General features: G+C 41.6%; 3 protein-coding genes across 6 annotated transcripts in view; 2 read left to right on the top strand and 1 right to left on the bottom strand.

The window, feature by feature from the left end:
* Nucleotides 1-14068, top strand: part of dlg3 (discs, large homolog 3 (Drosophila)) — a 49556-nt gene extending 35488 nt beyond the window's left edge. For all 3 annotated transcript variants that reach the window (XM_026358567.1, XM_026358565.1, XM_026358566.1), the window contains 11 exons: nucleotides 5232-5346; nucleotides 7388-7564; nucleotides 7677-7752; nucleotides 8336-8435; nucleotides 9905-9946; nucleotides 10111-10161; nucleotides 11134-11235; nucleotides 11319-11491; nucleotides 11638-11747; nucleotides 11843-11934; nucleotides 12061-14068. In XM_026358567.1, the coding sequence (XP_026214352.1) occupies nucleotides 5232-5346; nucleotides 7388-7564; nucleotides 7677-7752; nucleotides 8336-8435; nucleotides 9905-9946; nucleotides 10111-10161; nucleotides 11134-11235; nucleotides 11319-11491; nucleotides 11638-11747; nucleotides 11843-11934; nucleotides 12061-12167 (1145 nt within the window). In that variant the 3' untranslated portion in view covers nucleotides 12168-14068. The remainder of the gene's footprint in view (nucleotides 1-5231; nucleotides 5347-7387; nucleotides 7565-7676; nucleotides 7753-8335; nucleotides 8436-9904; nucleotides 9947-10110; nucleotides 10162-11133; nucleotides 11236-11318; nucleotides 11492-11637; nucleotides 11748-11842; nucleotides 11935-12060) is intronic.
* A 74-nt stretch (nucleotides 14069-14142) lies between these two features.
* On the bottom strand, nucleotides 14143-24229 carry tex11 (testis expressed 11). Its single transcript, XM_026358564.1, has 29 exons — nucleotides 24092-24229; nucleotides 23659-23771; nucleotides 23301-23385; nucleotides 23082-23161; nucleotides 22918-22998; nucleotides 22693-22812; nucleotides 22386-22466; nucleotides 22181-22266; nucleotides 22044-22101; nucleotides 21866-21961; nucleotides 21673-21754; nucleotides 21262-21340; nucleotides 21005-21156; nucleotides 20815-20900; nucleotides 20343-20480; nucleotides 20073-20175; nucleotides 19834-19958; nucleotides 19074-19159; nucleotides 18677-18730; nucleotides 18530-18570; nucleotides 18341-18418; nucleotides 18132-18202; nucleotides 17612-17725; nucleotides 17328-17400; nucleotides 17064-17213; nucleotides 16869-16977; nucleotides 16642-16762; nucleotides 15848-16015; nucleotides 14143-15628 (listed from the first exon to the last, which is right to left on the bottom strand). Exons 1-29 carry the CDS (start codon nucleotides 24117-24119, stop codon nucleotides 15557-15559), a joined length of 2730 nt encoding a protein of 909 aa, XP_026214349.1. The 5' UTR covers nucleotides 24120-24229; the 3' UTR covers nucleotides 14143-15556.
* Nucleotides 24230-26561: 2332 nt separating this feature from the next.
* kdrl (kinase insert domain receptor like) overlaps nucleotides 26562-27601 on the top strand; it is a 36552-nt gene continuing 35512 nt past the window's right edge. The window contains exon 1 of one of the 2 annotated variants that reach the window (XM_026357689.1): nucleotides 26562-27000. In XM_026357689.1, coding sequence (XP_026213474.1) covers nucleotides 26937-27000 — 64 coding nt within the window. In that variant the 5' untranslated portion in view covers nucleotides 26562-26936. The remainder of the gene's footprint in view (nucleotides 27001-27601) is intronic. The other variant, XM_026357688.1, reaches the window with a different exon arrangement.

Here is a 27601-nt window from a genome sequence, read left to right as displayed (position 1 = left end):
GGCGGATGCGCGATCAACTCTGGTCCGTGAACGAGGCCACGGCTCCTGATAGGCTGGTTGTAAGAGGCATTCAGGTTCAGGGGCGGTTCTTGTGCGCGCAGACCGAAGTGTTGAGCCGACTGCAAGGCGGGCAAACCAGCCGCTGTTGTCCTTCCCTGTTCAAACTCTGCGCCCCTGTGGTCGGCCGCCGTTCGTGGACACGAACCGGGACAGCGAGGGAACGAGGGGACTAAGCGGAACAGAGGAGCTGTACGTCCATTGCGAGTCTAGAGGAAGTTATAAAAGCCTTAAAAGTGAAGGTGCAAACGGGGGAAAAAGAACTTAAGAGTTGTGTGTGTGTGTGTGTGTGTGTCTGCCAGCCTGTGTGGATGATGGGGGATGGGCTCAAATGCAACAGCAGCAGAGCAAAAGCCGCATGAACTCCCCGATGGCTGGATGAAGACACTACCGGCTGCGACAGCGAAATAACATCCAGAGTTTCATTGAATTGAGGTGAGACGACGACGGAGGAAGGTCGCTGGAGAAACACTGACACATTGAAACAGTAACAAAGTGTGAACGTGTTACATTGTGGAGCGGGTTTGTTTTGGCTGCCTTTGTACTGAGGCTCTCTTCCTAGTGTAACGTGTAGTTGTACTCGAGTCTTTGCAGAAGAGTAACAAAAAAAAGTTACTTTACTGCGAGGTGGCAACACAAAGTCGAATAATACTCATTGGAAATTAGTAATTTGTCGTGGCAGACATGTGATAGCCTCACCCTCACTGGAGGTACCGCAGCCACTTCTATGGCAAAACCCAGCATTGGCTAGAAAAAGGCATTTGTTTGGGTTCCTGTGTGGTTTGTGGTTATTATTCGGTGTAAAACTTACTTAAAGCGGCGTGAAGAAGCCTTTTTATTGTGATGTGTATGAGGCAGGACTCACTCAGACCCTTTAGACAGTTGCTGTACACTTCTTATGTAACCTAAACCTTGAGGTGGGGACACAGAGGTGTGGTTAAACAGGTGTGTGTCAGCTCGGTGCTGGTGGTGATCTCCATGATGAACTCAACCTATTTTCAGTCCCATTACATCTGTGTCACTGCCACACTGGAGTTTGGGCACACACACACACACAACTCCATTTTCATGCTGACTAAGGCGAACTTTGTGTGGTAAAGCACCACCGTCTCTTTATCACGGTAAGGTGTAGCTTACCTGTGCTTTACAGCAACACTGGAAGCTGCTGCATTTTCTAGTAATTCTTTGCATGTGTGCGTGTGCATGCTGCTGTAACGCTGAAACACCAATAGCGAGGATATTGTGAGCTTTAGATCAAGGCTGAGTTCTCAGGGTGGACTATGACAGGAATGTGGAGGGGTATAAGTTGTAGCATGCTCTCGTGTGTGTGTGTGCGCGCCTTTCTCCTTCTAGAAAACACAAGCATTAAATGTCCAGTAACTCTGCGAGGCCATTGAAACTGATGTGGATCAGACGCGAATTGGCGTTGAGCTAAGTCAAATAAAGACACACACTGGAATCAAAACTGACAGTCATGCGGTACAAGTTTTCCGCCTGCTACGAACCGCTGATTATAATGCTTCATTCTTGTTTATGTGCGTTCACGCCGTCCTGCATAGCTACCAATCAAACAGCGTCTTGAATAATGATGTGGTTGGTTAAAGGGAGCCTTGCTTTTCATACTACATGATGCTTTTAGCACTGTTCTCCTTTTGTAACTCTTCGAAGGGCACTTATCTGTTTGTGTACTCTAAACTCACGAGTCAAGTGCTGGCAAATGATTGACTTCCTGGATCCCCACCGGTGACCTGAGACCAGATCTGTCGGCAGTAATTCTGCTGGCATCCTAAAGCGGTGTGCGACATGGCATTCGTTCGAGTTTGAAGCGGGAGGAACCCCAACTGTGCTGTGCAAGAACAGTCAATCGAGAGGGGAGGAAGTGAAGGGTGAATGCTGGTTTATGCTGGGCAAATTGCCTGGAGAGTATTCTCTAGGGCCGAGGCCCGGGCGTCCACAGACCTCTGATGGAAGGCCAGTACAGAACACTACAAGAAGCCACAGCAGAGCACGCAGGCTTCAGCAGTAGCCCCCCCGACTCTGTCGCTTACTCAAGCATCATCACGTCTTAAACTAACATTCAACTCAAAAGTGAGGAGTGTGTGTCCACATGCTGCCCGACCTCACTATCAAGGAGTCTAATTACAGTAACATTTCTGCATGTAGGAAATGGGAGGAGATCCGTGGAGGAAATGCTGGTTCCCATTGGCCCTCATCAGACTTGTGCCAGTGTGCATTACATTAGCTGGTAGAAATGCTTTACCCGGGTTCTACATGTTCCTGCTGCAGCGTATTCTTGGGGAGGGGTGGGGTGGGGTTGGGGGGTTCTGTGTGATCACTCGCTCGACCATCCCTGACAAGATAACACACTCTCACATTACAAGTACATGCCTGCTGTGTTGCATAACTGGATCAAAAGAGAAGCGGCCGTTCCCCAAAATAAAAAAAATAAAAATAAAAAAAAAAGCTGTACGACTAATGAGGACACGCAGTGGGAGTGAGAGATACAGAATAGAACAGAATAGTTCCAGTTTCTATTAGCTGTCTTTGTCTCCTGTGGGTCACTCCTAAAAATACAGACTAGCTCTCGTGTATTAACAGCTCTAAGGGACAGAGTTTTAACATTAACAAACGTGGATTCATTTCCCAGCACTTCATAGGTGTGCTAGGAATTAGACTTTTAATGAATGATTGTGTATGCTTATGTCCTTTAAATAAAACCAGTAACATTCAGTGGACGTGTTATCAGATAACAGAGGTGGCCTAGCCTGTTTTGACATTTGCTCTTCTAGGTTACAGCTTTTTATTTGCTACAGAAATTCGTTTGGTTGACCTGCATGTCCATCCAAAGCTCAGTGCTTTTTATAAAAATGATTATGAATTCTTTTGTATCGTGAGTTTTCTTTGACCATTTGTTAAATAAAGACAAACAGAGTGGGAGCAGGAGCAGAAAGTTTGAGCGACTGCATCATTTATTTGTGTTGAAACCAGTTTAGTCGTACTGCAACAACAGACCGTGTCAACTTAAACAAAATCCATCACGTGCAAACCTTCATTTTGTATTTTAGAAGCTTTTTTGTCTTTATTAAATGGCTGTAAATACATATGGATGGAGAAATACAGATTACAGGCCTAATGCAACTCTGGGATTTTGCGGTTCATGGTCAGCACCTCAAGCCTGAGACCACACAGTGGTTCTTCTTTATCATCGTCAGTCAGTCAGTTGATATCCATCCGCCCGTATCGCATAATGTTTTATTTAAGTACTGGGAGTATTCTTCCTTTTCTGTGAAACACAAATACTTCCTTGACTGTAAAGCAGTTCGTTAATAACAGTACAGCAGCATATTGATCTGTTTTGAGAAGTGCAGTACAATGCGTTTTCCTACTCAGTTGCACAGATATTGTGATGTACTGCCCATATTCTGAGGTCAGCTTTATCAACAAGGTGTGGCAGAAATGTCTGCTTTAGCCGACAAGTCCCACCTCTCCCCTTACAGACAGTTGAAGCTAGTAGCTAGAGCTTTTCCTGCTCCTCTTGAATGTCCATAGTATTTGGATATTAGGAATGTGAGCAGGCAAAGGATTTAGCTCTATTATATCTCACCAGCATGGCTCTCAGCCAGACGTTCAGGTTGGTGGCATTGTGAAGCAGGACATTAAAGCAGCTCTCTCTATTTAGCTTCTCTTTGTCTTGTCCCTCTGCCCCTCCTCGCCCTCACCGCCGCTTCTCCTGCTCCATTCTCTCGTCTCTCCTGTGCCTGAGAGCCAAGTGGACTTGTCTGAATGGCTGTTTCCGCATGTGCTGTCCCTGTTGTAGGAGTGCTAGGATGTTGCTCTTGGTTACAGGCAGTCAGGTGGTGTCTGGTTACCTCACCTTACAGCGTCACTCTGTTGTATTGTTAACCCTTCGAGCAGTGATGAGGGTGGAGAGCTGTCACCCGGCTGTGGGCAGGACTTGTTTGCTTTGAATTCCCTTTTGGTTTCAACAGCGGTTTAGAGTTCAGCAACCTGAAGCTTGTTTTTTGCACTTGGGCAGAATTTTCCAGGAGCTTGGTTTAACTTCAACGAAATCATCTTTGTATGGATGGGTTTTTGTTTTTCTACAGCTTTTCAGGCTTGTTCAACAGAAACTGGACTTTGACCTCTTTTTGTTCACGTTACAGGAAGTGTTTCCAGCTATGGAAGCTGTAAGGTAGGAGTCAACCTCAATAGGAACTAAAAGAGAGACATGGAATAATTGTTGGCTGTATTCTCTTGCGTCGTGTTTTGTAGGGTGGTTAAGATCAGGACACGTTGTGTCATTAGACCAGTATTATGTGTTATCACGTGCTATTAATAGTGTGATTCAAGTTTTTCTTTTCTTTTTTTATTGCTGAATTCCCACGCACAGTTGTGCAACATGACACATTAACACTTATTGAAGTCTAACTGCAGTTACCTTCATTTTAACATGACCGTTAAAAATAATTTTTACCTGTAATGTTTGCTCATGGTGTTACTTATTCTTCGGTCCCAACACCTCTTTTGTGTCATCACACAAGCGACCATAAACTACTTGTTTTTCCAGCTGCATCTGCCAGCCTGTTTATGGAGCCGAGTGCTGTGTGGCGCGGTGGCCTAGCTTGTTCCAGCAGCCTGGGCACAGAGCACGCTGTGCACATCAAGCTAATGAGAGCATTCTTAATGAGGAGGTCTAGGTAGATTCATACATCATCCCTGTGCTCCTGAGCAGCAACTGGATTTACTCACCTATGACAAATGGTCATGCATTTGAAATTGTTGGAAGCCTTCTCTTTTTTTTAACCGCGCTAAAGAGCCCATGTTGAACTTAATTAATCTGTATAATTAATTACCTGACATTCCTGGATGTGTGAGGCAGATCTGTGATAAACCATCTGTTCCCGGGGTCGTTAATCAGCCTAAGGATTCGCTGAACCTTTCCTCTGCTTATTCCACCTCACTACAGCACAAACCGAGACACAGAGATCTCAGACAATTTTACAATAACACATAATAGGGTTTGATAATCTTTTTGCCTTCTTCATTTGACTTGTTTACTGCCACCTAAACCTTGGGGGTATCAACTTGAAAGCTCAAATGAGTAACCTATGTGCTCAGACCTATTTTTGTGGAGCTGTTGACACAGTTTGCTTTGTTGTTTCTTCTCTTTTCAGAGTATAGTCGCTTTGAGTCCAAGATCCACGACCTGAGGGAGCAGATGATGAACAGCAGCATGAGCTCAGGATCAGGCTCCTTGCGCACCAGTGAGAAACGCTCCCTCTATGTCAGGTAAAGCTGAAGTACACACACACACACACACACACACACACACACACACACACAACCGTGCTTGCCTCACAACATCAAGTTCTCAGATCTGTAGTCAAAATAACAACGCTTGCATAATAAACCTCCACCTGTCTGTGGGGAGAATAAAGCCTGAAAGCACATGTTGTCAAAGGCAGCTACACTGTTAGATCAGCAGCATGACGCGTGTCGTGGATTACGTGATAAAACGTGATACTTCATTCTGAGTTATTTGAAGAATACTATTTAAGTCAGGGCATTAGATTTATACTGTTCTTCACCATCTAAAAGCTGATGGATTGGTATTGGTTGGTGTTGTTGTTTATGCCATGTAAGACGTGGAGTCTGGTTTGTGTAACATGGATTGACAGTGACCTGTGTTATGACAGTTGGGGCATACTGCCAAACTGGATGGAGGTTCATTTAGGAATTAAAACAGGTGGCATCCTTCTGCTCACACAAATGCAGCGAGTCACAAAGGACTCATAGGGTTGAGGTTAAAGGACTTTGTGATATAACTCCATAGACTAAGCTACATTACCAGATTGATTTAGCCTAAGTTCAATAGCAGTGGGTCAGCTATATCAGAAGGACGCAGGTGTGATTTCATTTGTCACACGCTATAGTCCGAGCAGTGTTAACCAGTCTGAGTCATCCCTCTTTTATATACTGGCTCCTGTGAGGCATGTAGAGCCTAGCAAACTCCTGTGCCGGTGACTAAGCCCACAGTTATGTTGGAAGAGCTGTCTAGTTAGCCGGCTGATGCAGGAGCCGCCATGTCCTCCCAGCCCAGCCTCAGGAATGTGCAGGCGTTAGGCCTGTTAGGTGCACTGAAGAAAAAAAAAACAACAGTGCCACATGTGATAATACCGAAGGTATGTGAAGGTGCTGCAAGACGTATGGTTAGTTCTTGGAATTTGATTATCAGTTGCTAGACTATTTTATAATGTGCACCTGCTTTTTAACTGTAAAGCTTCCATCTGATTGCATCATGACGGTTTTAGCTCCACTGTTTACATGTTCCCAGCTGCAGTTTCAGTTGGCAGGTATCAGTTGACTAAAATCTTTCAACAGGGGCCGAACATGCTTGTTGGCAGCAGCCGGTTTGTCCACCAGACCATGGTTTATGGCCCGGAGAAATAGGCTTGTAGGTCAAGGAAAATGTAATAATACCTTTACCTGTCTGACAAGATAGTGGCACACTCAGACAGACAATGAATGTCGCAGTAGAAAGTATGTGGAAACAGAAGTTTAAAAACATCAAGTGAAACCTGAATGTCTGAATGACTACGTGTACATCACAATCTCTTCTTTTGTGGTGAAGTCTCCTGCACGTTATTTGCATCTCCCTGATGACTGCAAATTTGATAGAGCACCGTACAAGCCTGATATTTTTTGTTGTAAGAGGTGCTGTTACATTCCTTTGTGAGTGGTTTCTGTGTTGTCTGTCTGGCAACTTTGCACTTAGGTTGTAGGTCAACTGTGTGGTGAGGCATTCAGGAACAGTACAGAATTAATGTCAAGACACATGAGGGTTATAATGATTATCATCAAAAATATTATAATGCTGTGTTGCAGGGGGCCAGAATTAAAGGTGTAATGGCCCTAATATCTATAAGTTTAGCTAACAAAATTAAAGGGTTCCGACATAGATCATCTAACATAACGTTATATTTCTTTGAGAAACATATCCATAACTACAACAGATTATTTTTAACCTTAACTAATATGAAGTGTGCGCTACAAACACAAACATTTTTGGTGGTCTTTCCGAGGCTCATGAGTCCAGTGTCTTCTCTTATCATTTAACCAGAATTATCTGGCCCACCAGACAATCATAATGTTTATTTACTGTAAAAGAGTCTATAGGAAAAGTAACAAAGACCTATAATGTAGTGTAGCAAATTCAAAACTGTCCTTTTGAGCCAAGTGTGCTCACTGAGTCATTTGATATCGCATGTGTGTGATCTCTGCACATAAAAAGATAAAAGGAAAAGCGTGTAACCAAATCCTTTGTTTTTAGAGCGTTGTTTGACTATGATCGAACGAGGGACAGCTGCCTGCCCAGCCAAGGCCTGAGCTTCTCCTATGGGGATATCCTCCATGTCATAAACGCTTCTGACGATGAGTGGTGGCAGGCGAGGCTGGTCACACCACATGGAGAGAGTGAGCAGATTGGTGTCATTCCAAGCAAGAAAAGGTATAACCCCTCTCGTCATTTGTAGCAATGTACTCATGCCAAACAAATAATGTGTCTATTCCCATTCATGTCCACACTCTCCCTTTCTTTTTCTTTTTTTTTTTTTTTACAGAGTTGAGAAGAAGGAACGGGCCAGGTTAAAAACAGTGAAGTTCCACGCCAGGACAGGCATGATTGAGTCTAACAGGGTAAGTGTAGAGGGCCAGCTGCTCCCTGCCCTGGTGCCAGAGAGGCTGTCTGCAGAGCTGCTGCTGGGCTCCCAGGGAGATGGCCTACTTCCCCTTGAGTGTGGGAAAGGGACCAGCACCTGCTTACTGAAGCAAGCACAAAAAGTGCTCATATTACTGTATAGATTATACAGAAGCTCTGTGGACATGAGAGGTCTCAGTAAGCTCCACAGCTTGTGCACTTGTGATTTTAAGAAAGATGTGCACTTGTCAACATTTGTCAGAGGCGGATCTATCACATGTAATCTGCAGAAATATATACAGTATCACCTGTAATGTGTCTGTATCATTTATTATACAAGCAGGTTGAATTTATTGAAAATGGTGTAAATGTTTAAGAAGCCTGTTTCCATCACGTGTGCCATTCATTTTCACCCATTACCCGCTTCTCATTTTCATTATTTGATGTGTATTGTTTGTTAGTGCATTTCGTTGATTCTTTTTTTGTGTACCTTCATTGAAACCCACTCTGTTTTTGTTTTCACCCTCCAATTGCTGCCCCCTCCCCCACCCCCCAACTTCCCACCCACACATCGGCAAGCAGCCTGTCAAAGTAAAGCGCAAAAAAAGCTTCAACCTCTCACGCAAGTTCCCATTTTACAAGAGCAAGGAGAATATTGTGCAGGACTTGGTGGAGTCTGAACGTGAGTACCAGCTGTGTGATTGGGGCGGGGTGGGGGCTGCTGTTTTTCTTCTTTCCCTTTCATGCTTCAGTTCTGTCTTTCAACTTTCATCTCTCCGCTCACCTCCAGGGATGGTATGTGTGATGGCACCACTCGCATCCCTTTCTCACTGTCCCAGAGAGACGCCCCACGCGCAGAACCAGCATCAGGCTGGAGATGTTGGGGTTCTCTCTGGTGTGTCTGTGCATCTGTCTGTGGGCTCCAGAGGAGTGTCAAGCTGTGCGTGCTGCCAGCTGTGCACACATGCGTGTGTGTGCGTGCACAAGTTCTTGGCTGCATTAACACACAAGCCTTCTAACACAGTGATGCTGCTCCTTCGAAAAAAGTCGTGATCAATTCTCCAGTCAGTCACTGACCCACAACAAGAAGAATCTCATTAACTGGACTGAAGCTTTAACACTTAACAGGTCAAAATCCCATTTTAATGGGATTGGGCTTGTGTAATTGAAAGGCTGTGGCTTACTATGAACAAAGTGGGGCTCAGGCTTAATGAGTACAGCACAGCGCCGTGTGTCAGTGGGCCTGGTGAGCACTACACAGCACTCCTCTTCCTTTCTGCCCCAACTCTCACTAACCTCTTCTTCTTCCTGTCTGCTCTCTTCTCTTGGTTTCTGCTCTCACCTGTCGGGACACCTAGGACTTCCCAGGGTTAAGCGATGACTTTTATGGATCAAAGAGTTTGAGTAAGTGTGTGGTTGTACTGTGTCAAGCAGCTGTCCCCTAAGAAAGAAATGCTTTGTCACTGCAGACCCAGCTGGGAATGCTAAACCACACACATTCAGAGTGATACACACACACACACACACACCGACACACCAATGTACGTGTTCACACACATAGCACACAAACACACCTACTCAGATTCACAGGACATATAAAATATGCATTCCCACGGGAGGGAGAGTGAGCGTTACACCTATTCTGAATGTCTCATGGGATCCTTAACAAATGTTTCGTAGAGTTTTGTCAGATAAGGTCACACAGAGCTGGAATGTATCTGTCACCTGACTAAGGTGTTGCTATGCCTGGTTAGAAACACTTTTTCCTCCAGTTTCCCTGAGTCTGCTTGCTCCAGCGTCCCTCCTGTGGACAACGTAGTGCCTGTATGTTTTCCTCCTTTCTTTCTTATTTCCCCTCCATATAGAAATCTGTTGCCACATGCACAGGTCTAGCAATGGGAAATGTCTAGGGAACTGTGGGTCATTTGGGATGCCATCACCGGAAACACTTAATTTCCTATTGCTTGCACCAGAAACCACTTCCCTAATATTGCAAGAGCATGGCTGGTGCACCAAACAAGACTTTTCTCTAAAGCCTAGTTGTTGAGAAACGGGTGAAAGTAATTTTCACCCGTAAGACAATTTGAGTTTTGAATGTGGCTCTACTGGTTTTTGAGATTATCTTCAACTTGCTCTCTTGTGATTTTACAGAATGCCTGACATCCAACACAAGTGACAGTGAAAGCAGTTCAAGTGAGTCACCTCAATTTCTCAATTCTGGTTGGTTTCACGCTGCCCACACAGATGATTAACATGGTGGATGTCTTTAAATTTACTTGTTAGATGATATGTGTAACTTAATTGTTCAATTTGTGATTCGTTATCTTAAATGAGATGTTGGCTTTGTGTTGTTGCAGAAGGACAGGAGGACACAATTCTTTCTTATGAGCCGGTAATTCGACAGGAAAGTAAGTAATTTGCTTAAGTTTAAAAAAAAGCTTGCAGCATGAGTCAGTATTCGTTTTTTCAACAAAAACTATGACTAAACATTTGGTTTTCACAAAGACAATGTGACAAAAACTCAGTTCAAAAAATAACCCTTTGAAAACAAGAACTATGACAAAATGTAAATGTAATAAAAACTTGTGTTTTGTGAATGATGAATGCCCCGGATGTGTCTGTGGCATCCTCAACTGTTTGCGCTCCTGACAAAGTAGTTCCTTCCACCACTCAATATATCTCAAAACTTTATTTAGCAGCTTGACCTTCTTTGCTTTGTTAATCAGATGTGTCGTACATTTAGTAATGTTCTATTTGTGTCATCTGATAAGACTGTTTTTTCAAACAAATGGTTTTGTGAGCTAAATTCATCCACGATCTGCAGAGAATTAGATAAAATGTCAGAAAAAAACACCTGAATCAAACTATGCAACTGTGGGCAGCGTGCCGACATCCATGAAACGTAAAGATCATTTAACATTGACTGCTGTGGATGGAACATTAACGATACTTTCAGTTGGACGTCTTTTGCATCGTTTCCAAAAGGAATAACTTTCGGGATTAACGTCAGCTCTCAGCCATCTAAGATCTTTTTCTAGATGTTGGCTAAAGAAATAGAACTGGATTAATGTTATCTGATGATTTAGCTTCCTCTATCAAATTAAAGCTAGTGAACAGTGTTTTAGTGAAAGTATGAGTGTACTCAGCCTCTAAATCACTTTCTGCTCTGTGAATAGTGTGTGAGCAAATAGAAATCCTTTTCTGCTAAACTTGAAAAAGGATGGCGACAGCTGCAGCCTTAAAATGTGTAATATTCAAAAAGCAGACAAAAAATAGACTAATTTGACTAAAACTACTAATATACATTTTATCTAAAAACTTAAACCTCTGGTTTGTATGTTTTTATATTAACCCTCTTGTCTTCTTTGTCTCCGATGCAGTTCACTACACAAGGCCTGTAATCATTTTGGGCCCAATGAAGGACCGAGTAAACGATGACCTCATCTCTGAGTTCCCCCACAAGTTTGGCTCCTGCGTTCCTCGTGAGTTGACCACACACACAACAGCTCAAACACCAAACATAACAGCGGTGATAAAAATAAACGTATTCCTTTCCCCGCTGCAGACACGACTCGTCCGAGGCGAGAGAACGAGACGGACGGCCAAGACTACCACTTTGTAGGCTCGCGAGAGCAAATGGAGAAAGACATTCAGGATAACAAATTCATTGAGGCTGGACAGTTCAATGAAAACCTGTATGGGACAAGCATCTTATCTGTCAGAACTGTGGCTGAGAGGGTAGGTGCCTCTGTGCGAGACTGGGGTACCACATTGGGTGTAGTGTATTTGTGGGGGAGGAGTTGCATACCAAAGCAAAATAATGTAATAATGTAATTGAATCCTACATGTCACGTTTTTAAGATTTGTTTTTACTCTACCTACAGGGGAAACACTGCATTCTGGATGTGTCTGGGAATGCCATAAAACGACTGCAGCAAGCACAACTTTATCCGATTGCCATCTTCATTAAACCAAAATCCATTGAAGCCCTAATGTAAGTTTGAAGTTTTGTACACATTGTAATGAAGATGTCAGCGAATTCAAGAGCATAGGTGATATGTGGTACTAACCAGAATTTGTCTTTTTCAGGGAAATGAATAAGAGGCAGACATATGAGCAGGCCAATAAAGTGTTTGACAAGGCAGTTAAGCTGGAGCAAGACTTTGGAGAGTATTTCACAGGTTGGCTTCACTCCCTTTTGCTTTGGATCACTAATAAACATTTGGGATATGTTTTTTTTTTTTTTTTTTTAAATAAATAATTGTATGTTGTGATTTCACTAACAAAAATATCTACCTTCATTTCAGCTATTGTACAGGGTGACTCACTAGAGGAGATCTACAACAAAATCAAGCTAATCATCGAGGAGCAGTCTGGCCCCTACATCTGGATCCCTTCCTCAGAGAAGCTCTGAGCTCCCTGCCGTCCACTCTGCATCTGTGCAGAGCTCCCTTCCTGCCTCCCAGAGATCCCACCCAAGCTCAAATAGGCCCCCCTCTCCTCACCTCCTTTTTGCAGATATGTTTCATATCAAGTTTTAGTGTCATCATTATGTTACTCTCTATGAAAAAGAAGTCTTATCACCATTACTGTGACTGTGCACACCCCTGCATGAGTTTCTCAACAAATCCATTCAAGACTGGAAATGCCATTCCAAAGGAATTTGTCAAATGAAAACAAAAGGGAAAAGAAATAACTCCTTTTGTGGACTGGGACTGACTGAAGATCAGAATGTTTTACAGAAATCTGAAGAGAGGAGTTGGGATTCAAAAAGAAGTTGCAGGGGATCAGAGACAAATCATACCAAGTTGGAACACTTTGTAAATGTTCATCAAATCACATTTAAAAGACAGGCAAGATGAGAAGTTGAAGACCAATTAAGGGTTGTTTTTTTCTTTTTTTCTAAAAAGACTGGATAAAATCGAGCCCTGCTGATGGTACTGTTTAAGGAGTCATATCTCTTCTTTATAATGACTGAGGAAATTAGTGGAGGAGCCTACAAACTGGTGATCTATTTATCACAAACCAGCTTGCTGTTTGGTCGTCTGCCGGTTGTCTGTGCTGCAGCTGATAAAGACATCTTGGGAGGCAGATCAAGAGGAAGAAATGCATTGTGAATCTATACATTTATATTATGAAATCACAAGATAAATGATAAAATCCTACTGAGATTTTACTACATATTAAAAACTACACATTTTACACTTCACTAGAATTGTCAATTTGGAGGGCTGTTAGATTCTTTCTTTCTTTCTTTTTTTGTGGGATTTTTTTCGCTTGTGGTTTTTAGCTGCTCTGTGTAAAGGATGGGGGTAGAGAAGTGTAACGGGGCTCTCTGCAAAACACCAAACTGCCTTACATCAAATACAAATTCTGTTTTGTGACTACCTGTTGTCTGTGAGGGAGGCTGCACACAATTTACTAGGAGACGAGAAGACGCTTTCTCATCTTTCCTGACTTTTTTGTGTCCTCCAACTGCCAGGAGGCCTGACTTGAGTGCAATAGATATAACATAGTCTCACCTCTGTGGGCACCTTTTCTCCCCGTAACTCAACTTTTTTTGCTTGTGAAATTTGGCCATTTGATTACGATTTGGACAGCCAGAGCCTCCTAAGTCCTGTTGAGCAGCAGACCACCCTATTACACTCTCTGCCTTCCAAGAGGATTCTCTTCTGATTAAATGGTCACATGGTACTGTCCTATCTGCCGTCATGACGGTGGCCTTAAAACGGGTAGAACAAGACAATAATTGTATTGGATGTCCTAACAATTAAAGAGTCAGTATAACCTGTTTTGGATTGTCCCCCTGTCCCCCTACCAAAAACAACACTAAAGTTGGGTTTGATTAAACCTGTATGCTTTGTGTATCTATAAACGTATGAATTCTTGATCAATCTGTTGTTGGCAGGTGCTGAACCACTGTGTTGAGCTTTCTAGTGCGTCTGGGGTGAGCGAGACAAGCTCAGGAATCGTACCGTACAGATACCATTTCCCCTGCGACTGAAGGGCCACGTTTGGGCGATGACACACAGTTCATAGCACGAACCAGTACAAGTAGTCACCGTACTGACGCCTAGTTAAAGGCGTTTTCGACTGAACAGTGTAATGAGGTTGTATTTTGTGTCATCTCTTTATCATGAGGTGGGGAATTTGTTCAAGGCCATCGGTGTGGTAACCTTTGTGTTGGCTGTATTGTGGCATCACCAGGTTTGAACTGACCCGATTCACCCTCCCATGCAGATCTTGGCACTGTATGCTAATGTGTGCATGTGGGAGGGCGCAGCTGAAGAAGGAAAACTGTGACCCCCGATCCTGTGAACGTTCTCGCTCTCCTCCTCAGTTTTTTTTTTTTTTTGAAGAGTGCAAAGGATTTTTTTTTTCCCTCAGAGAGCCAGACCCAACAGGAAGTGGTAAACTAGACCTCTGGGTCCCCTGCTCTCTCCCACCCACAGAGCACCTGTACCTGCAGGCATTTTCTAAACAGGTGTGCACACCTGCCAGGCACCACTGCTAAACCAGCTGTCATTACCTGTGTCAAAACCAGAGTTCAGGGAATAACCGAAGGGAACAGAGCCATTTATAAACTGCTTGCAGACTGTTTCAAAGGGTGTGGTAGCTGTACAATGTAAATAAGCCCCCAGCAGATCCCCCCTCACCTGTGCTTCATGCATGTGTGAACCAAACTGGGACAAACATGTTTTATAGACCACAAATGTCAGGTAAGTAAAGTTTGAGCTACTCTTGAGATATAATTTCCATACAAATGTGCTGTATTGTTGGTATTTCTCTTCAAATGCCTATCGGAACACTTAACTAGTCAGTCGGGAATTCAGTTCCCTCAAGTAGGGCCTGTCTACGTGTGATTTCTTGTGGAACGTGTCTGGGTGTATAGATTTTTAAAAAATATATTGTAAAATAATTCAAAAGAGATGCAGGCAGAAACCTACACAATATCACAGAATCCAGGAGCATTGATCAATACATCATTAGAAGTTTAGAATTGGTCCTCTATGGTGTTTAGTTGAAATACAGCTGACTGTTAATGTGTGTGGTATTCATACCTCAGTCAGCCATGTCAAAGCCCAAAGAACTTGATTTCATTTTACTCTTTCCTTTCAGGTCATGCTATATAATAAGATGGAACCTGAATGCCTCTGTGTGTATAATTGATGAGGGTCTTTGTTCTGATGAGAGAAATGAAATATATGCTTTTATTTTTTTGGGTGGGTGGGGGGGGTCAGGGTTCTTGTTTGTACTTTTGGGTGATGATGTTTATGTTATAGCACATCTGTGCAGTAAGTGCTTGCAAACATGAACCCTTTGATTGTACAGTAGTTTCCTTCCTGTCACTGCAGGTGGTACAGCCTATCAGGACGCTTGGCCTCATGGTCTTCCTGTCCTAGTCATGAGGGAACAGTCCTGCAACTTTTGTTTGGGTTTTATTTTGGGACTTGACAAGAGTTTATTTGTTTGAAAATAAAATATGTGACTCAGTTATGATTTTGATGTGCTTGTTATTATGCTTTAACGAACTTGGTGGTTTTAAAAATATTTGAATTTTTATAATTACAAAGGTTTTGGTGCCATTTTTAGCTTTTATTTTAACACAACCCAGCAAAAAATGTGTCAAAGATCTTAACTACTTGGCCGGGTTGGCATTATACACGAACAATTGTACATTTTTCAATTCTCAATATTTGATGAACATTTTACCAAAACATAACATTTTGTTCCAACAAACTGAATCTGTTTAAATTAATCCTCAAAACAGGCAGTTTCCACCAAAAGGACTTGGTCCCAGTTCTATTCTTCCATTAGGAAGTTGTTCTTGGCCTTGTCCAACCTGTCCAGGATTTCACTATAGAGACCAGACATCTGTAGGTATACAAAAAACAACAGTATATCTTCAAATGTCTTGACTCTCAAAGATCTTTGCTGATGGATATGCTTAATTCTGTATAAACCCTGCATGCCTTTTACAGACACACTAGCAGTAGCACACACTAGCAAGACGACTTAAGCTCTGTCATGCTCCACCACTACAACCATCCCCATCTGTTTTATCCCCTTGCTTCCTTTCCTTAAGTCTCGTACCTGCACCTCATAGCTCTCCTTCAGGGATCCCAGGTGGCGGATGAAGCTCATGGCGAGGCCACACCACTTCTCAGCTTCTGCATACTTAGCCAGGCTGTACAGCAATATCCCTGTGTTCCAAGCCCGAGTCAGCAACCACAGGGTCTCCATCTCTGGGAAGTCATCCGGCTACAGAGAAGAGGAGGAAGATGTTCAAAAGGCCATTTAACAGAGACCACCTGGGTGACTTACTCGGGCTAAGTGTGTGGAAGGAAATCTGTTTTTACAGGGTAAAAGCCTGTGCGTAACATGAGTAACTTTCATCCAATCGTGTTCTTCTGTACTGTATGTTCACCTTTACTAAGCCTTAAACAGAACGTAAACAAACACCAAGGTCTATCATTTCTAAAGTTTCATTTGAATTTCACAAGACTTTAATCTTGGGCTTTCACTTTGATCCAAAGAATTCCACAGCTTTTGAGTAATAACCCAATATGAAAGGGGAAATATGCACTGCCTGTAAAGCAGTGTAATGTCTCAGTAATTTGATGTTTCTTTCAGAGTTTCAGCTCACCGGCAGTGTGATGACTTGTACAGCACATTAACATTCAAATTGGCAGGAAGAGGGTTGGTGAATGGAAGCATCTGCTAATTGAAGTGCGACTGAAAGCCCATTGATAAAAAGAGGCTTCTAGAACAGCAGGCAGGCATGGAGTGGAAGAGAGGGGGTTAATTATATAGCAGAGAGCTGTTCTATTGGAGGGAACAGGAGGTGGGAGCCAAGGGATGGCGATGTGCGATTGGCGCTGACTCACTGCGGCTGCAATGATGGACTGGGCCTCCTCGTAGTAGTCCCACACCTCCTCGAGCACATGGGCCTCCACCTCTGTCACACCATTTGGGAGGGATAGCTTGATAAGACTGTGAACACACTGGCTAAAACACAACAACAATTACAATTAAAAATCTTTTCATTTTAACAAGCACTGGATCATTAATGAAATGTCAAAGGTATTTTCATGCACGGTAATGATTGGCATGCCTGCAGCGGGCCAGGTCAGCTTGTGGTTGTTTCTTGTGCAGAGAGAGAGCAACCCTCAAGGCCTTCTTACACAGCAGAGGGAAGTGGGCTGGAGGCTCCATGGCTAAGGCTACACACAAAGAAATATATCAGCATACAGCAAATACACCACTACAACATATGTTTCTTTAGGGATTTTAGCAGCTTTTCTTTTACCTGCGATGGTCTCTAGCACTTTGGAATCGACATTTTCAAGCTCCAGGACAGACTCCAGTACTGTCTCAACCTTGGGGTCATTCAGCTTAGCACGAGCTTCAAATTCATACAGCAGCAGCAGTGTGTCTGTTGGGTCCAGTGGGAAGCTTCCTGTAAGTGCACGTTGGAAATTCTCTAAATGCCTTTTCTATTCATGAAAGGTGCAGTTAATTCAAACAATGTACAATTCTTGCTTTATTTTATGTATTTTCATATGTAAGGTACCAGATGCTCTTAGGGTTTTCCAGACCTCCCAACAGATCTGAATGTGCTCCAAAGCCTGGGTGAGCTCATCAGTCTGTGAACACAAAACAAGCATTCTGAATTCATCATTGCCATCTAGAGTTCAGTTCCTCTTCAGAGGCAGAAGGGATTAAAATGAAACACCTACGCCAGCACCAATAATGTGGTTAGTCACCTCTCCTCTCCACTGGTCTTGGTAAATTTCCATCCATGTGGATAAGAGCATGCTAAATGTAGGTGATGGGCAGAGGGAGTGGGTGGCCCACCTGAGCAGAGTGAGGGGACTTCCTGCAGAGCTCCAAAGTGGCAGCAGCAGCCATTAGCAGACATGTCTTCTGGCCCATAAGCAGTGTGCGATCAGAAGGGCACAGCTGGGAGAGCTGTGGGTTCATGCAGATGCACACACATGTATGACAAAGCAACTAAGGCATGATGGTACAACATTTCTTAAGTACTGTGTTTTCTATATGGATTAAAGTAATAGGCTTGTTCCGACCAAGACAAATACAGTGACTGATATGGCATTAATGCATGTCCCTAAGTTAAGTTTGTGATGTTAGTCAACATCTGATGGAGAAAGAAATGTTAAAAATCTATGTGTTGTGACAGATATTTTGGCAAAGACTAACTCAGAAAGTCAGTTTACAGATGTACCTGTGAAGATGGGATCATTGTGAAACTGATAAGTTTATCTTTGTAAAGCAATGTTTAACCCCTGTTCAGATGTTGCTATGTGTACTGTAGATATTGATTAATTCACCTGACAAAGCTAATTAGACCACTTGCCTGGTAAGAGAGCACAAAGAAATCCCTCATTCTGTCAGGGCTGCTCTTGCACTGCAGAGCTGAGTTCCAAGCTGCAACAAGGACAAACACAAGCACACACCCATGCATGGCCACACAACACACACACAGAAAATGAAGGTGCTGCAAGATTTTAAGTGATAGCACACCATGTCAGATTGAAGTGACAAGGAGAGAAAGAGCCTTTGTACCAATCTTCCTGAACCAGTTAGCTTCCTCTGTGCGCTGCTCAACATTCATGCCAGACTGGACTGTAACTTTCTGCAGAGCTGCAGTGAGGAAAGCAAATCAGTTTGGGGTTATGATGCACAGCAGATACTGTAGTTCAAACATATTTTCTCGATGCATTTTAACCTCCGTTGCTTACTGTATGTACTCACCCATTTTTAGGTATGGCAGCAGGACATCCAGGTTATCATTGCTACATGGAGTGAAGATTGTAAACATCTGTTTTGTGATTTTATTAAAAACAAGATCCACAGTAATATGTAACTGCATAATAATTAGGTGCTTTCCCTTCCCCTCACCTCACTGCTCTCTCTGATTTTTCTATTGTGGTAAGCACAAGTCGAACCAAACACCTATAAAAAGATGAATGGAGAAACTGGTACTGACCTCCTTTCTTTCACCTACTAACTGTTTTATACAGAGACACACTTTCAGAAGAAAAGCAAGAAAATATAGGTCAGTGGATCATAGAGGTGTATGGAAAACTTGCTACAATCTCTCAGCACATAAGCCTTCTATACTAAATGTTGTCACTTTATGTGTGAAACTCTACCATCATGTTCTGTTTGCACAGTTTCAACATATACACAAATACAAGTTTTTGGGCTCAAAAAGTAAACTTAAGTACAATCAGGGCTTAATTTTGGTATTAAATGTTTCATTTATATATTTAAGTTAATTCCAGTTTTCACAGACCTGAGAGCAGTCAGAACCTGAGCGTCATCTTTGGAGTTTTCACACAAACTCTCCAAGGCTTTTATGGCAGTTTCCTGCTGTTCATTCTGTCACAGGGGAACAAACATCCTCATCATCACTAGTACCACGACCTACCTGTTATATTGACCACTATCTTGCAGTGTAGTAAAGGTAAAATCCTTTTTCTTAAACTTATATCATTAAATTACAGCTTTTAGCTGGGTGCTGCCCAGTATGCTTGCCGATACTGTAAACTGTTTCTTTTCTTAACTTATCAATATCCCAGCTACATTTAACAGTGTAAATTTCAACAATAATCAACATTTGTCTTAAATATTTATGACTGCAATAGGTCTGAAGAGGTAGTAGACAGTAATCATCTATCTCTGATTTCTGATCTCTTTTTACCCAGCAGTGAGGAGCTATTCCTGGAATGGTGTACACTACTGTGACTAAATATATGCATTTATACCCTCATTCTATCCAGATCCCAATCTCTTCTCTACAAACATGTTCACTAGCCAGATTGAGTGCCTTGAAAAGTACACAATCTCTCATCAACGCACCACCCACTGATACGGCCGATTGTGTTAAATTGAGAATCTGTCCAAACTGTAAGCACCACTGTTGAGGACTAAACCTATATTTTCAAGGCTCTGATACCATTATAACATTATAACATCAACAGCAAACCTAACAATAATTTTACTAGACCAAAGAAAATGTTCTCTTATCAAGTCCACAACTGAGTAAGTTCTACCTCCAAAGCAATCTGAGCTGCCAGACTGAGCAGGTTAGAAGACACATTTTCAGATACCAGCAGTGTGTCCTCACTGGCAGCAGGACTCTTAGCCAGTATTCCCATCGCATTCACTGCCTCTGCAGCTGGTAAACATACACAGCCTCATTACCACAGAGAATATGCTAAAAATTTAGGCTACACACTACCAGATATGCCTTTGACATATATGCACCACACAACAAATGCTTAGAGGATACCTTTCTTTACATTGTTCTCCTGCACTGCAATCTTGTAAATCATGAACTGAGTGAAAATGCTGTCAGGATCACACCTCTCTGCTTCTTTAATTGCTTCTTTGGCCTGAAAAGTTTTCATACAAAGTACATGCAAACATACATTACATAAACTGTAAAAATGTATCTGCAACTGTGGCTAGTGACATGAGTTCTGACACACCCCATTCACTGCAGCCCCTTCACAATACATTTATTTCCCTGACTTGCTATATTGGGCTCAAGCTGTCTTACCTTTTCCAATTGCTTTAGTTGCAGGAAACAAGAAGCTCTGTTCCTCTGCAGTTTGGCTAAGTTAGGCTCCATCTGACCTGCCTTAAAGAAGCTCAGTGAGTAGTTATACCACTGCAGAGCCTCAGCATAGTCCCTGGTCTGAAAATAAATATAAACATTAAGTTATACTAAATCTCTGTAAATGTTAAACCTCCACACTGAACTATTCTGGAGCAGTGAGAATCATTATGCAGAAATGAGGGACTAACAGTATATCTGAGGCCAGTAACTTGTTCAAAGACAACGTAAAAGAATTCCTGACATGCCTGCATTTGTGTTTAAAAGAAACCATAGCAAACCCACCAACTATGGCCCCCCAGGCTTCTTTTTATGAAGCATCAGTGTTAATCACTAATGCTAATTATACATACTGATATGTGTCGACACTACGACGAACTGTATATTAATAATTATAAGGTTGTGTTTGGCATACCTCAAAGTGTTTGGACGCTTTATCCCACAGCATGACATGTAGACTTGTGAGGGCCTGTGGAGTCAGCTGTTTTCCTGTATAGTGGCCTGCGTGGGTGTCAAATATTATACTAATACAGAGTCACCGCTAAAGTACATTACCTGCGTTAATGTTAAAATCAGACTTGTAGTGAAACAAAGACATACAGTACCAGTGATAATATCCTCTATCTTTTGTTTGCACAACAGCTCCTTGCCTCTCTGCAGCAGTAGCTCAATGTGCAGGACAAGAGCAGTTCCCAGGTCAGGAGATGACTCAAAGCGCCGGCATACACATTTCAAATGCTCAAATGCCAGCACCTCTCTTGTAAAAATCAAAACAAATAATATTCAGAGTTGTATAGTGTGTGTACGTGTGTATGTTAATGTAAGGGCATGCAAGTATTTTAAGTTTTCTACAAGTTTTTACCTGTCTTCAGACATAAGTAGTTTCACTGCGCTCAGACACACTTCAAGAGAAACCTCAGATTCCATCATCTCGTTAAGTCCTGAAAACATATATGATATACCATACAGTACATATGATGTAGTTAAATGTGCATGATAACTAGGTTAAGCCACCAAAAGACTATAACACTACAACAGCAATCTTCTACTGCTGGAAACTAAGCAGCTCCACCAGAGCAACAAGGAGTAGTGACATCACACCTCAGTAACCATTTTTAGTTTTTTTTAAGCCCATTGTTTCTCCAGTAGCTGCAGAGAATTTATGATTTTATGGTTGAATCTACTCCTTTAATCTCTCCATCACTGATGCCCCACTGCTGCCTATTACTCAAATTCTGTATTAATAATTCATTGAAGTCTGGTAATAACTAACCTGCTCTGATATGATCATCGGCGGCTCCACATCTCATGAGTATTCTGATCTTTAAGTACAGCCCAGAGATGCTGGCACATTCCTGTCAAATAGCACAATGCAATTAGATACAGAGCATCTGAGCTGTAATGTAGGTGGATTCTTTAAAATGCATATGTAAATTTCATTGTGAAAATAATTTCTCATATCCTACCTTGTTGGCTAAGCTGACAGCGCTAAGAGCCTTCTCTTGAAACCTCTGACAATCCCACTCTAAATAAACAGTGGCGAGGAGCCGCAACACCTTGGCCTATTGTGAGAGAAGCTGAACACAGTTAAAAAACGAACCACTTTCTTTATGTTGTACCCGTTGCTTATATAGAATATCTTACCAGAACTTCAGGTCCAGGAGCGTATTTCAATTTAATTTTCCCAATCTCATAGCTTTGGCTGAAAATAAGAAGAATAAAACTCTTTGCCAGTGCATTTTCTCAACACGTGCATAAATTAGTTAAATAATTAGATTTACCTCAACCAAAATGCACTGTCCTCATACTTTTTCAGGTTATAAGTATCTATTCCAAAATTGTAGCACGTAAGGGAGAGATACACAGTCTGCATTGAGAAAATATATTCACAGTTAACATCCCACACACTTTAATAACAATATGTACTGTAAATTTAATACAACAACATATAGTGTGTTATAGTGATAACAGAGGGCTTTATTGTACGTCTTTTGGAAGACGCAGTAGCATGTCTTTACAACGCTGTATATACACCACGGCCTCATGGTTATTCCCTTGACTTATGGCCTGCAAAGAAGAAAAGATTTAACCTTTCTGTGAAATGTCAGCAACCAATAACATTCCCTATTAGCACAGAATGAGATTTGCCCCCTCATTGTTTCTCAGTTCACATTTTAGCTGTCTCACACTTCACACTGCAAGTCTGTCAAAATAGCACTTCCTCAGCTGCCAAATATCACAAGAACAAATATTCACATCGAAGGTGCTGAACACCACATGCGCCACAGCTCACCGATTCTGCCTGACATGAGAGAATTCGAAGAAGATCCTTCTCCACATCCACCTTAGATGAAGTATTGTCGCCTGCTCCATCAGTTCTAGACGTAAGTTGGCTATAGAGGGTTTCCAGGCTCTATAGATATTGTATGTTCAGTAATAAGTAAAGACACCAGATTTGGGTTTGCTCATACTTTCAAATTTAAACTCCCTCAGTTTTAGTGTTCATTTTTTTCTTCACCTTGACAGCAAGACTTAAGAAGTTATCTGCCATCTGGGGATTTTTGCAGTCCAGCCAGGTTCTCCCTGTTTTGCTGGCCATCTGTAAAGATTAGACACTGATAAACAGACCATGTCCTCTTAAAATGGTGAGCACTCACAGACGGTGCCTACAGTAGTGCTCACCAGGATCTGCTTGCGAATGACGCCCTCTGTTGGATTCTCAGGCTCACAGCAGTACAGCAGAGTACATGCGACATGACGCACTGTCAGGATGGCAATTTGAATATGATTTGGCTTGACCGTAACTACCTCTACACTGTGTTAACATTTCAAATGATTTGTCAGAATATTTCCAAATGTCACGGTCATCACTAAACCTAAATATTGATACTAAAACCGTACCTTTGGCTTTCTGAATGTCATTTAAAGTAGCGCCCACATTCTTAGTAACTGCCCAGTTCCACAGCTGGATGGCACACTCTTCAAGCTGGAATATGAGTAAGAGAAGGGATTATACAACTTATTGGTCACATAAAGGTGATACAGTGATATATTAGTAAACAATCATCCAATTAGTGCTACAAATGACATTTATGTAATGTACAATAGAACAAGACGGATGTGTCACTTAGTAATTTCAAGACACTGTAAAATGTTAGATTTATGACCAGGTTCTACATTAACAAATGTTGTTTTTATTTGCTTTTACAGTATATTCCTGACCAGGGCTGTGAGCCATAGTGGAATTCTCTGTACTTACCTGTGGATCAGGTGTTTTGGGGCAATCCTCTAGGCCGGACACTTCAGAGAAGAGTTTCTCTATTACCTCTTCACAATCACTCGGCTGTTTGTGCAGCAAGTTGCCTGTGAGGACTGTGTAAGAAGAAAAGCAAAAGATGACATGTTGACAGGACATAAACACACCAGCATCAACACATGTCATCTCTGCAAGTGGTTAGTGATGGCTGTATGCTGTATTCGTGGAGAAATAGTTAGGAAACCTAGCAGCGCTAGCTAGTTAGCGTTAGCCGAGTGTGGCAGCTTCAGTGGAACCCATTGGTATCCATGGTAACCTGACTAATGGTTGATAACTGAAGAAGGTTAACGTTAGCTCACTTTCATTTTTAGCTATTTTAGCTAGTTAAAGCAAGTGTTGTTGTTGTTTTATCAAATTAACAGTAAGTTATACTCACTTTTCACAGTTGAGGCAAACGGCTCCATGTTTAATGTCTCACTGCTGGGAAAAAAAAAAAGGTTTGATTGACAGTGCTCATGAACGCCCGCGCTAAAAGGGAAGCTCGGACTCCAGGTATGCTAGCTTCACATGCTTTCACATCCTTTTTCTTACCACTGTAGTTTACTAGCTTACTTGCCTATGTTTACAATGACACTAGCTAGCTAATATGTTCCCATGGCACCAATAAATTACAGTTAACGCTACAAATATCAAACTTTTCCAAGCTTATTTAACTAACTCTACTATGTTACTCAGGTTACGTGTAATAAGCACTAGCACTAGCTAGTTACAAGTTTCACTAGCTTGCTGGTAGGTCAGTTATATTCATTTTTGAATAGTAAGTCAAGTAGACAAAAACTGAAACTATAAACACACACACTTAACTTTAGGTATCACTGTTTTAAATTAAAAGAAGCTGGATTGTCAGCTTAACATTGAATAGGGAAAGTATTTGACAATAGTTAATATAGCTCCAAATTAGCCTGCTAGCATGTAGTTTTATCAACATGACTAAACCTGAGACCCTTTTACTTTTAAAACAGCCAAGGCATCAGAGTGGGCATTCAGGTACTACTTTGTAAATTTTATTTTCAAATGCTTTTTATTGGATTGGATTTTAAATTGCTTATTTATTAGCCCAGTTTTGTTCATGTTGTCGATTATGGTGTAGCTTTGTTGAACAATTTGAATATTGGACGTTTATATAAAGCTGTAATCTTTCTCAAACAGCCCTAATCTTAAAACAGAAAACAGATTCCTGCACCTCAAATATGATGCATGATTGACTTTATAACTTATGTAATTCCATAACTTGGTTTGTTAATATTGTATACAATAAAGCTTATATTGCTCACCAAACTGTACTAGTGTTACACAGAACATTAGTACTATTATTTATTCTTTTCTTTCAAAGCTGTTGTATGTGTGGGCTTTGGAGACTGTGGCATTGTTTGCACTCAAGACTGACTACAGTAATTTGATCAGCAGGGCAGGCAGTAAGACCCCCTCCACAAAGGTACTGAAGAAAGACTTTATTTCCACTGCTTCATTTACCCAAGAAGACTTTGCTGTTGGGGCAAAAGGAAGCGTGCATGCTGTGTGTGTAGAACCAGTTCGACCCCCATAGTGTGTTTTGAACACCAGACTCTAAAATAAAACACTTACAATCCACCCCTCTCAGCTAGCAACTTCCAGCAATTGTTCATGGGATTGTCTTGTTACTGAAGACTTCAATGCAAACACATGCTAAGAAAATTCTTGTAGTAGACAAGGTAGTCTTTTGCATACTTCACCTCTTTCTTGTGAACTTGTTCTCTTTACAAACTGCATCTTTACCAGTGTTTTACTATTGAGTGTTATTAGCCTAGTAGCTTGCTGGCATTTTCTTGATACTACTTGAAACACATCAATGTTTTACCATAGGGAACATTTTTAAAATCCTGTGAGAAATTGAATTGACCATTTTGTCAAGAAGAGAATTGTGATTTTAAGAATAAAACAATCCATGAAACTTTAAACTATGAACCAAACTACTGATAGTGGTGGAAATCTTTAACTTCTTGACTCTTGACTCAGAGTGTCAAAACATTTTCCACAACTGAATTTAACTAAACTATTTCCCATGCTACAGGGTTAATGCTCACATCACATTTCATAACTTGTGCTGAACCTCACCAACAGCACAGCAGCACTCCAGACCCAGTCCCCAAAATGTTGGCTGTTCAGTTCTGACCGAGGAGGAAAGGTGAGGGCAGGATGTTCTTATTTGGTGCCTGCTGCTATGACCTACAGCAGCTTGTTGTGGTGATAAAAGAAAACAGTCTGCAGCACATCCACACACTGCAGGGTACTGTTGGACAAAAGAAGATTATTTACACTGATATAAAAAGCAGTGTATCCTGTTTCTGAGGTTGAAAATAAATCCAGTAAATATTTACACACATGAGCAGATAATGTGGACTCAATCAGATTTCACAATGATTGTTTACGTTTTATTCTTTTTCCTCTTGAGACAAGATAACTGCTGTTACCTTTAACCCCAGTTGCACATTTGGTTGATTTTATCAAATCAAGGGTTACACGTAAAGCTTAGTTAACATTGTCATTTGGAAAGTTATTCACTGGCCATGGATCAGTAGGGTCACATTGATATACAAACATATATACCAGTCATTATACCACAATAAAACAAGACTGTGATGAATGTCTTTCAGGTTAAAGTGGAGGTTTCCACAGTTATTGTAATTTTATTGTCATAGTAATCATGATGACCAACCATCATGATTTCAGCAGGATTTACATAGATATGCAAAATAAAATATTTCACATCAAGGGATGTCCTCCGGAGTAGCCTGAAAAAACCAGTTTGCCCCCCCACCCATTGAAAAGTGACGTTGCATCCTCCTCCCTCGATAAAACACGGACTGTAGTGTTGCAAACGGGAGGAGAACTTGTCCAAGGCGCATACTAGACACCAGTTACACCGTGATTCAGCTCAATCAGCGTTTGTTTTTTCATTCATTTATCTTTTACCCAGAGAGCACCTGCCCCCGGGGGGACAGCGGGACCCCCGTCTCCTTGCTGCGGGATCGGTAGTTGGACTGCGTGCGTTATGGGTTACAGTAGACTCACCGCCGCTTCTTTCATGTACACCTGAGGATTTTGTGGATTTAGAAGACGACTGTAAAAGAAAAATAAGACATTGAAACTTTTGTCTGTCACTCGGATTTATAAGCCTTTGCCAGGGACTCTGGTGCTTTATTTCTAGCACACGATTTGGATTTAGGTGAAGACTTGACAGGATGGTCTCCTCCGACTCCTTGAGATTGGTCTTTGTCATTTTGTGTTATTCATCGCTCACAAATGGTAAGACATCATTCATGTTTAGACACATAAAGACACGCACAGGAGAATTTTATGCATGAAAGAGTTTTAACATTCTGCATTACCTGAATCGTTCAAACGAATGGCTGAATGCATGTTGTTTTTACATCATACATAATAAACTGAGTGGAGCGCTGGTTATTTTTATTCATATTTTATTTTATCATTGCTTTTGAGTAACATATTTTCTTTTGTGAAGATATAAAAGCATGTTTTGGGGAATTGAGAAAGCTCCTGCAGTTCTCATATTACCCACCAGAGGTAGTGTTGCCCTTTTGCAATTGAATGATTGTTAAGGACATAATAAAATCGATGGACTCCAACAGATAAATCACCAGATTTAACATTTTAATGGGAAATTTTTTTATGATTACATTCAAGTGTTATACAAATCAGCATTTGTTATAGGCCATTATTATATAAACAACAGTTGTTATCTATGAGTAAACAAGATTAAATAGGTTGGGCAGAGAGATACTTTTCTAACAGAATATTCAGCTTTGTTGTGTCAGTGTCTCTCCATAAAAAGAAACTGTATAAAAGGTGAATGTTTCTCCACCATGTGCCAGGTCTAGTGTGTCAC

The sequence above is a fragment of the Anabas testudineus genome, chromosome 10 (genome assembly GCF_900324465.2).
Source record: "Anabas testudineus chromosome 10, fAnaTes1.2, whole genome shotgun sequence".
Lineage (NCBI taxonomy): Eukaryota > Metazoa > Chordata > Actinopteri > Anabantiformes > Anabantidae > Anabas > Anabas testudineus.
The sequence above is the reverse complement of the archived record's forward strand: the minus strand, read 5'-3'. Positions and strand labels throughout refer to the sequence as shown.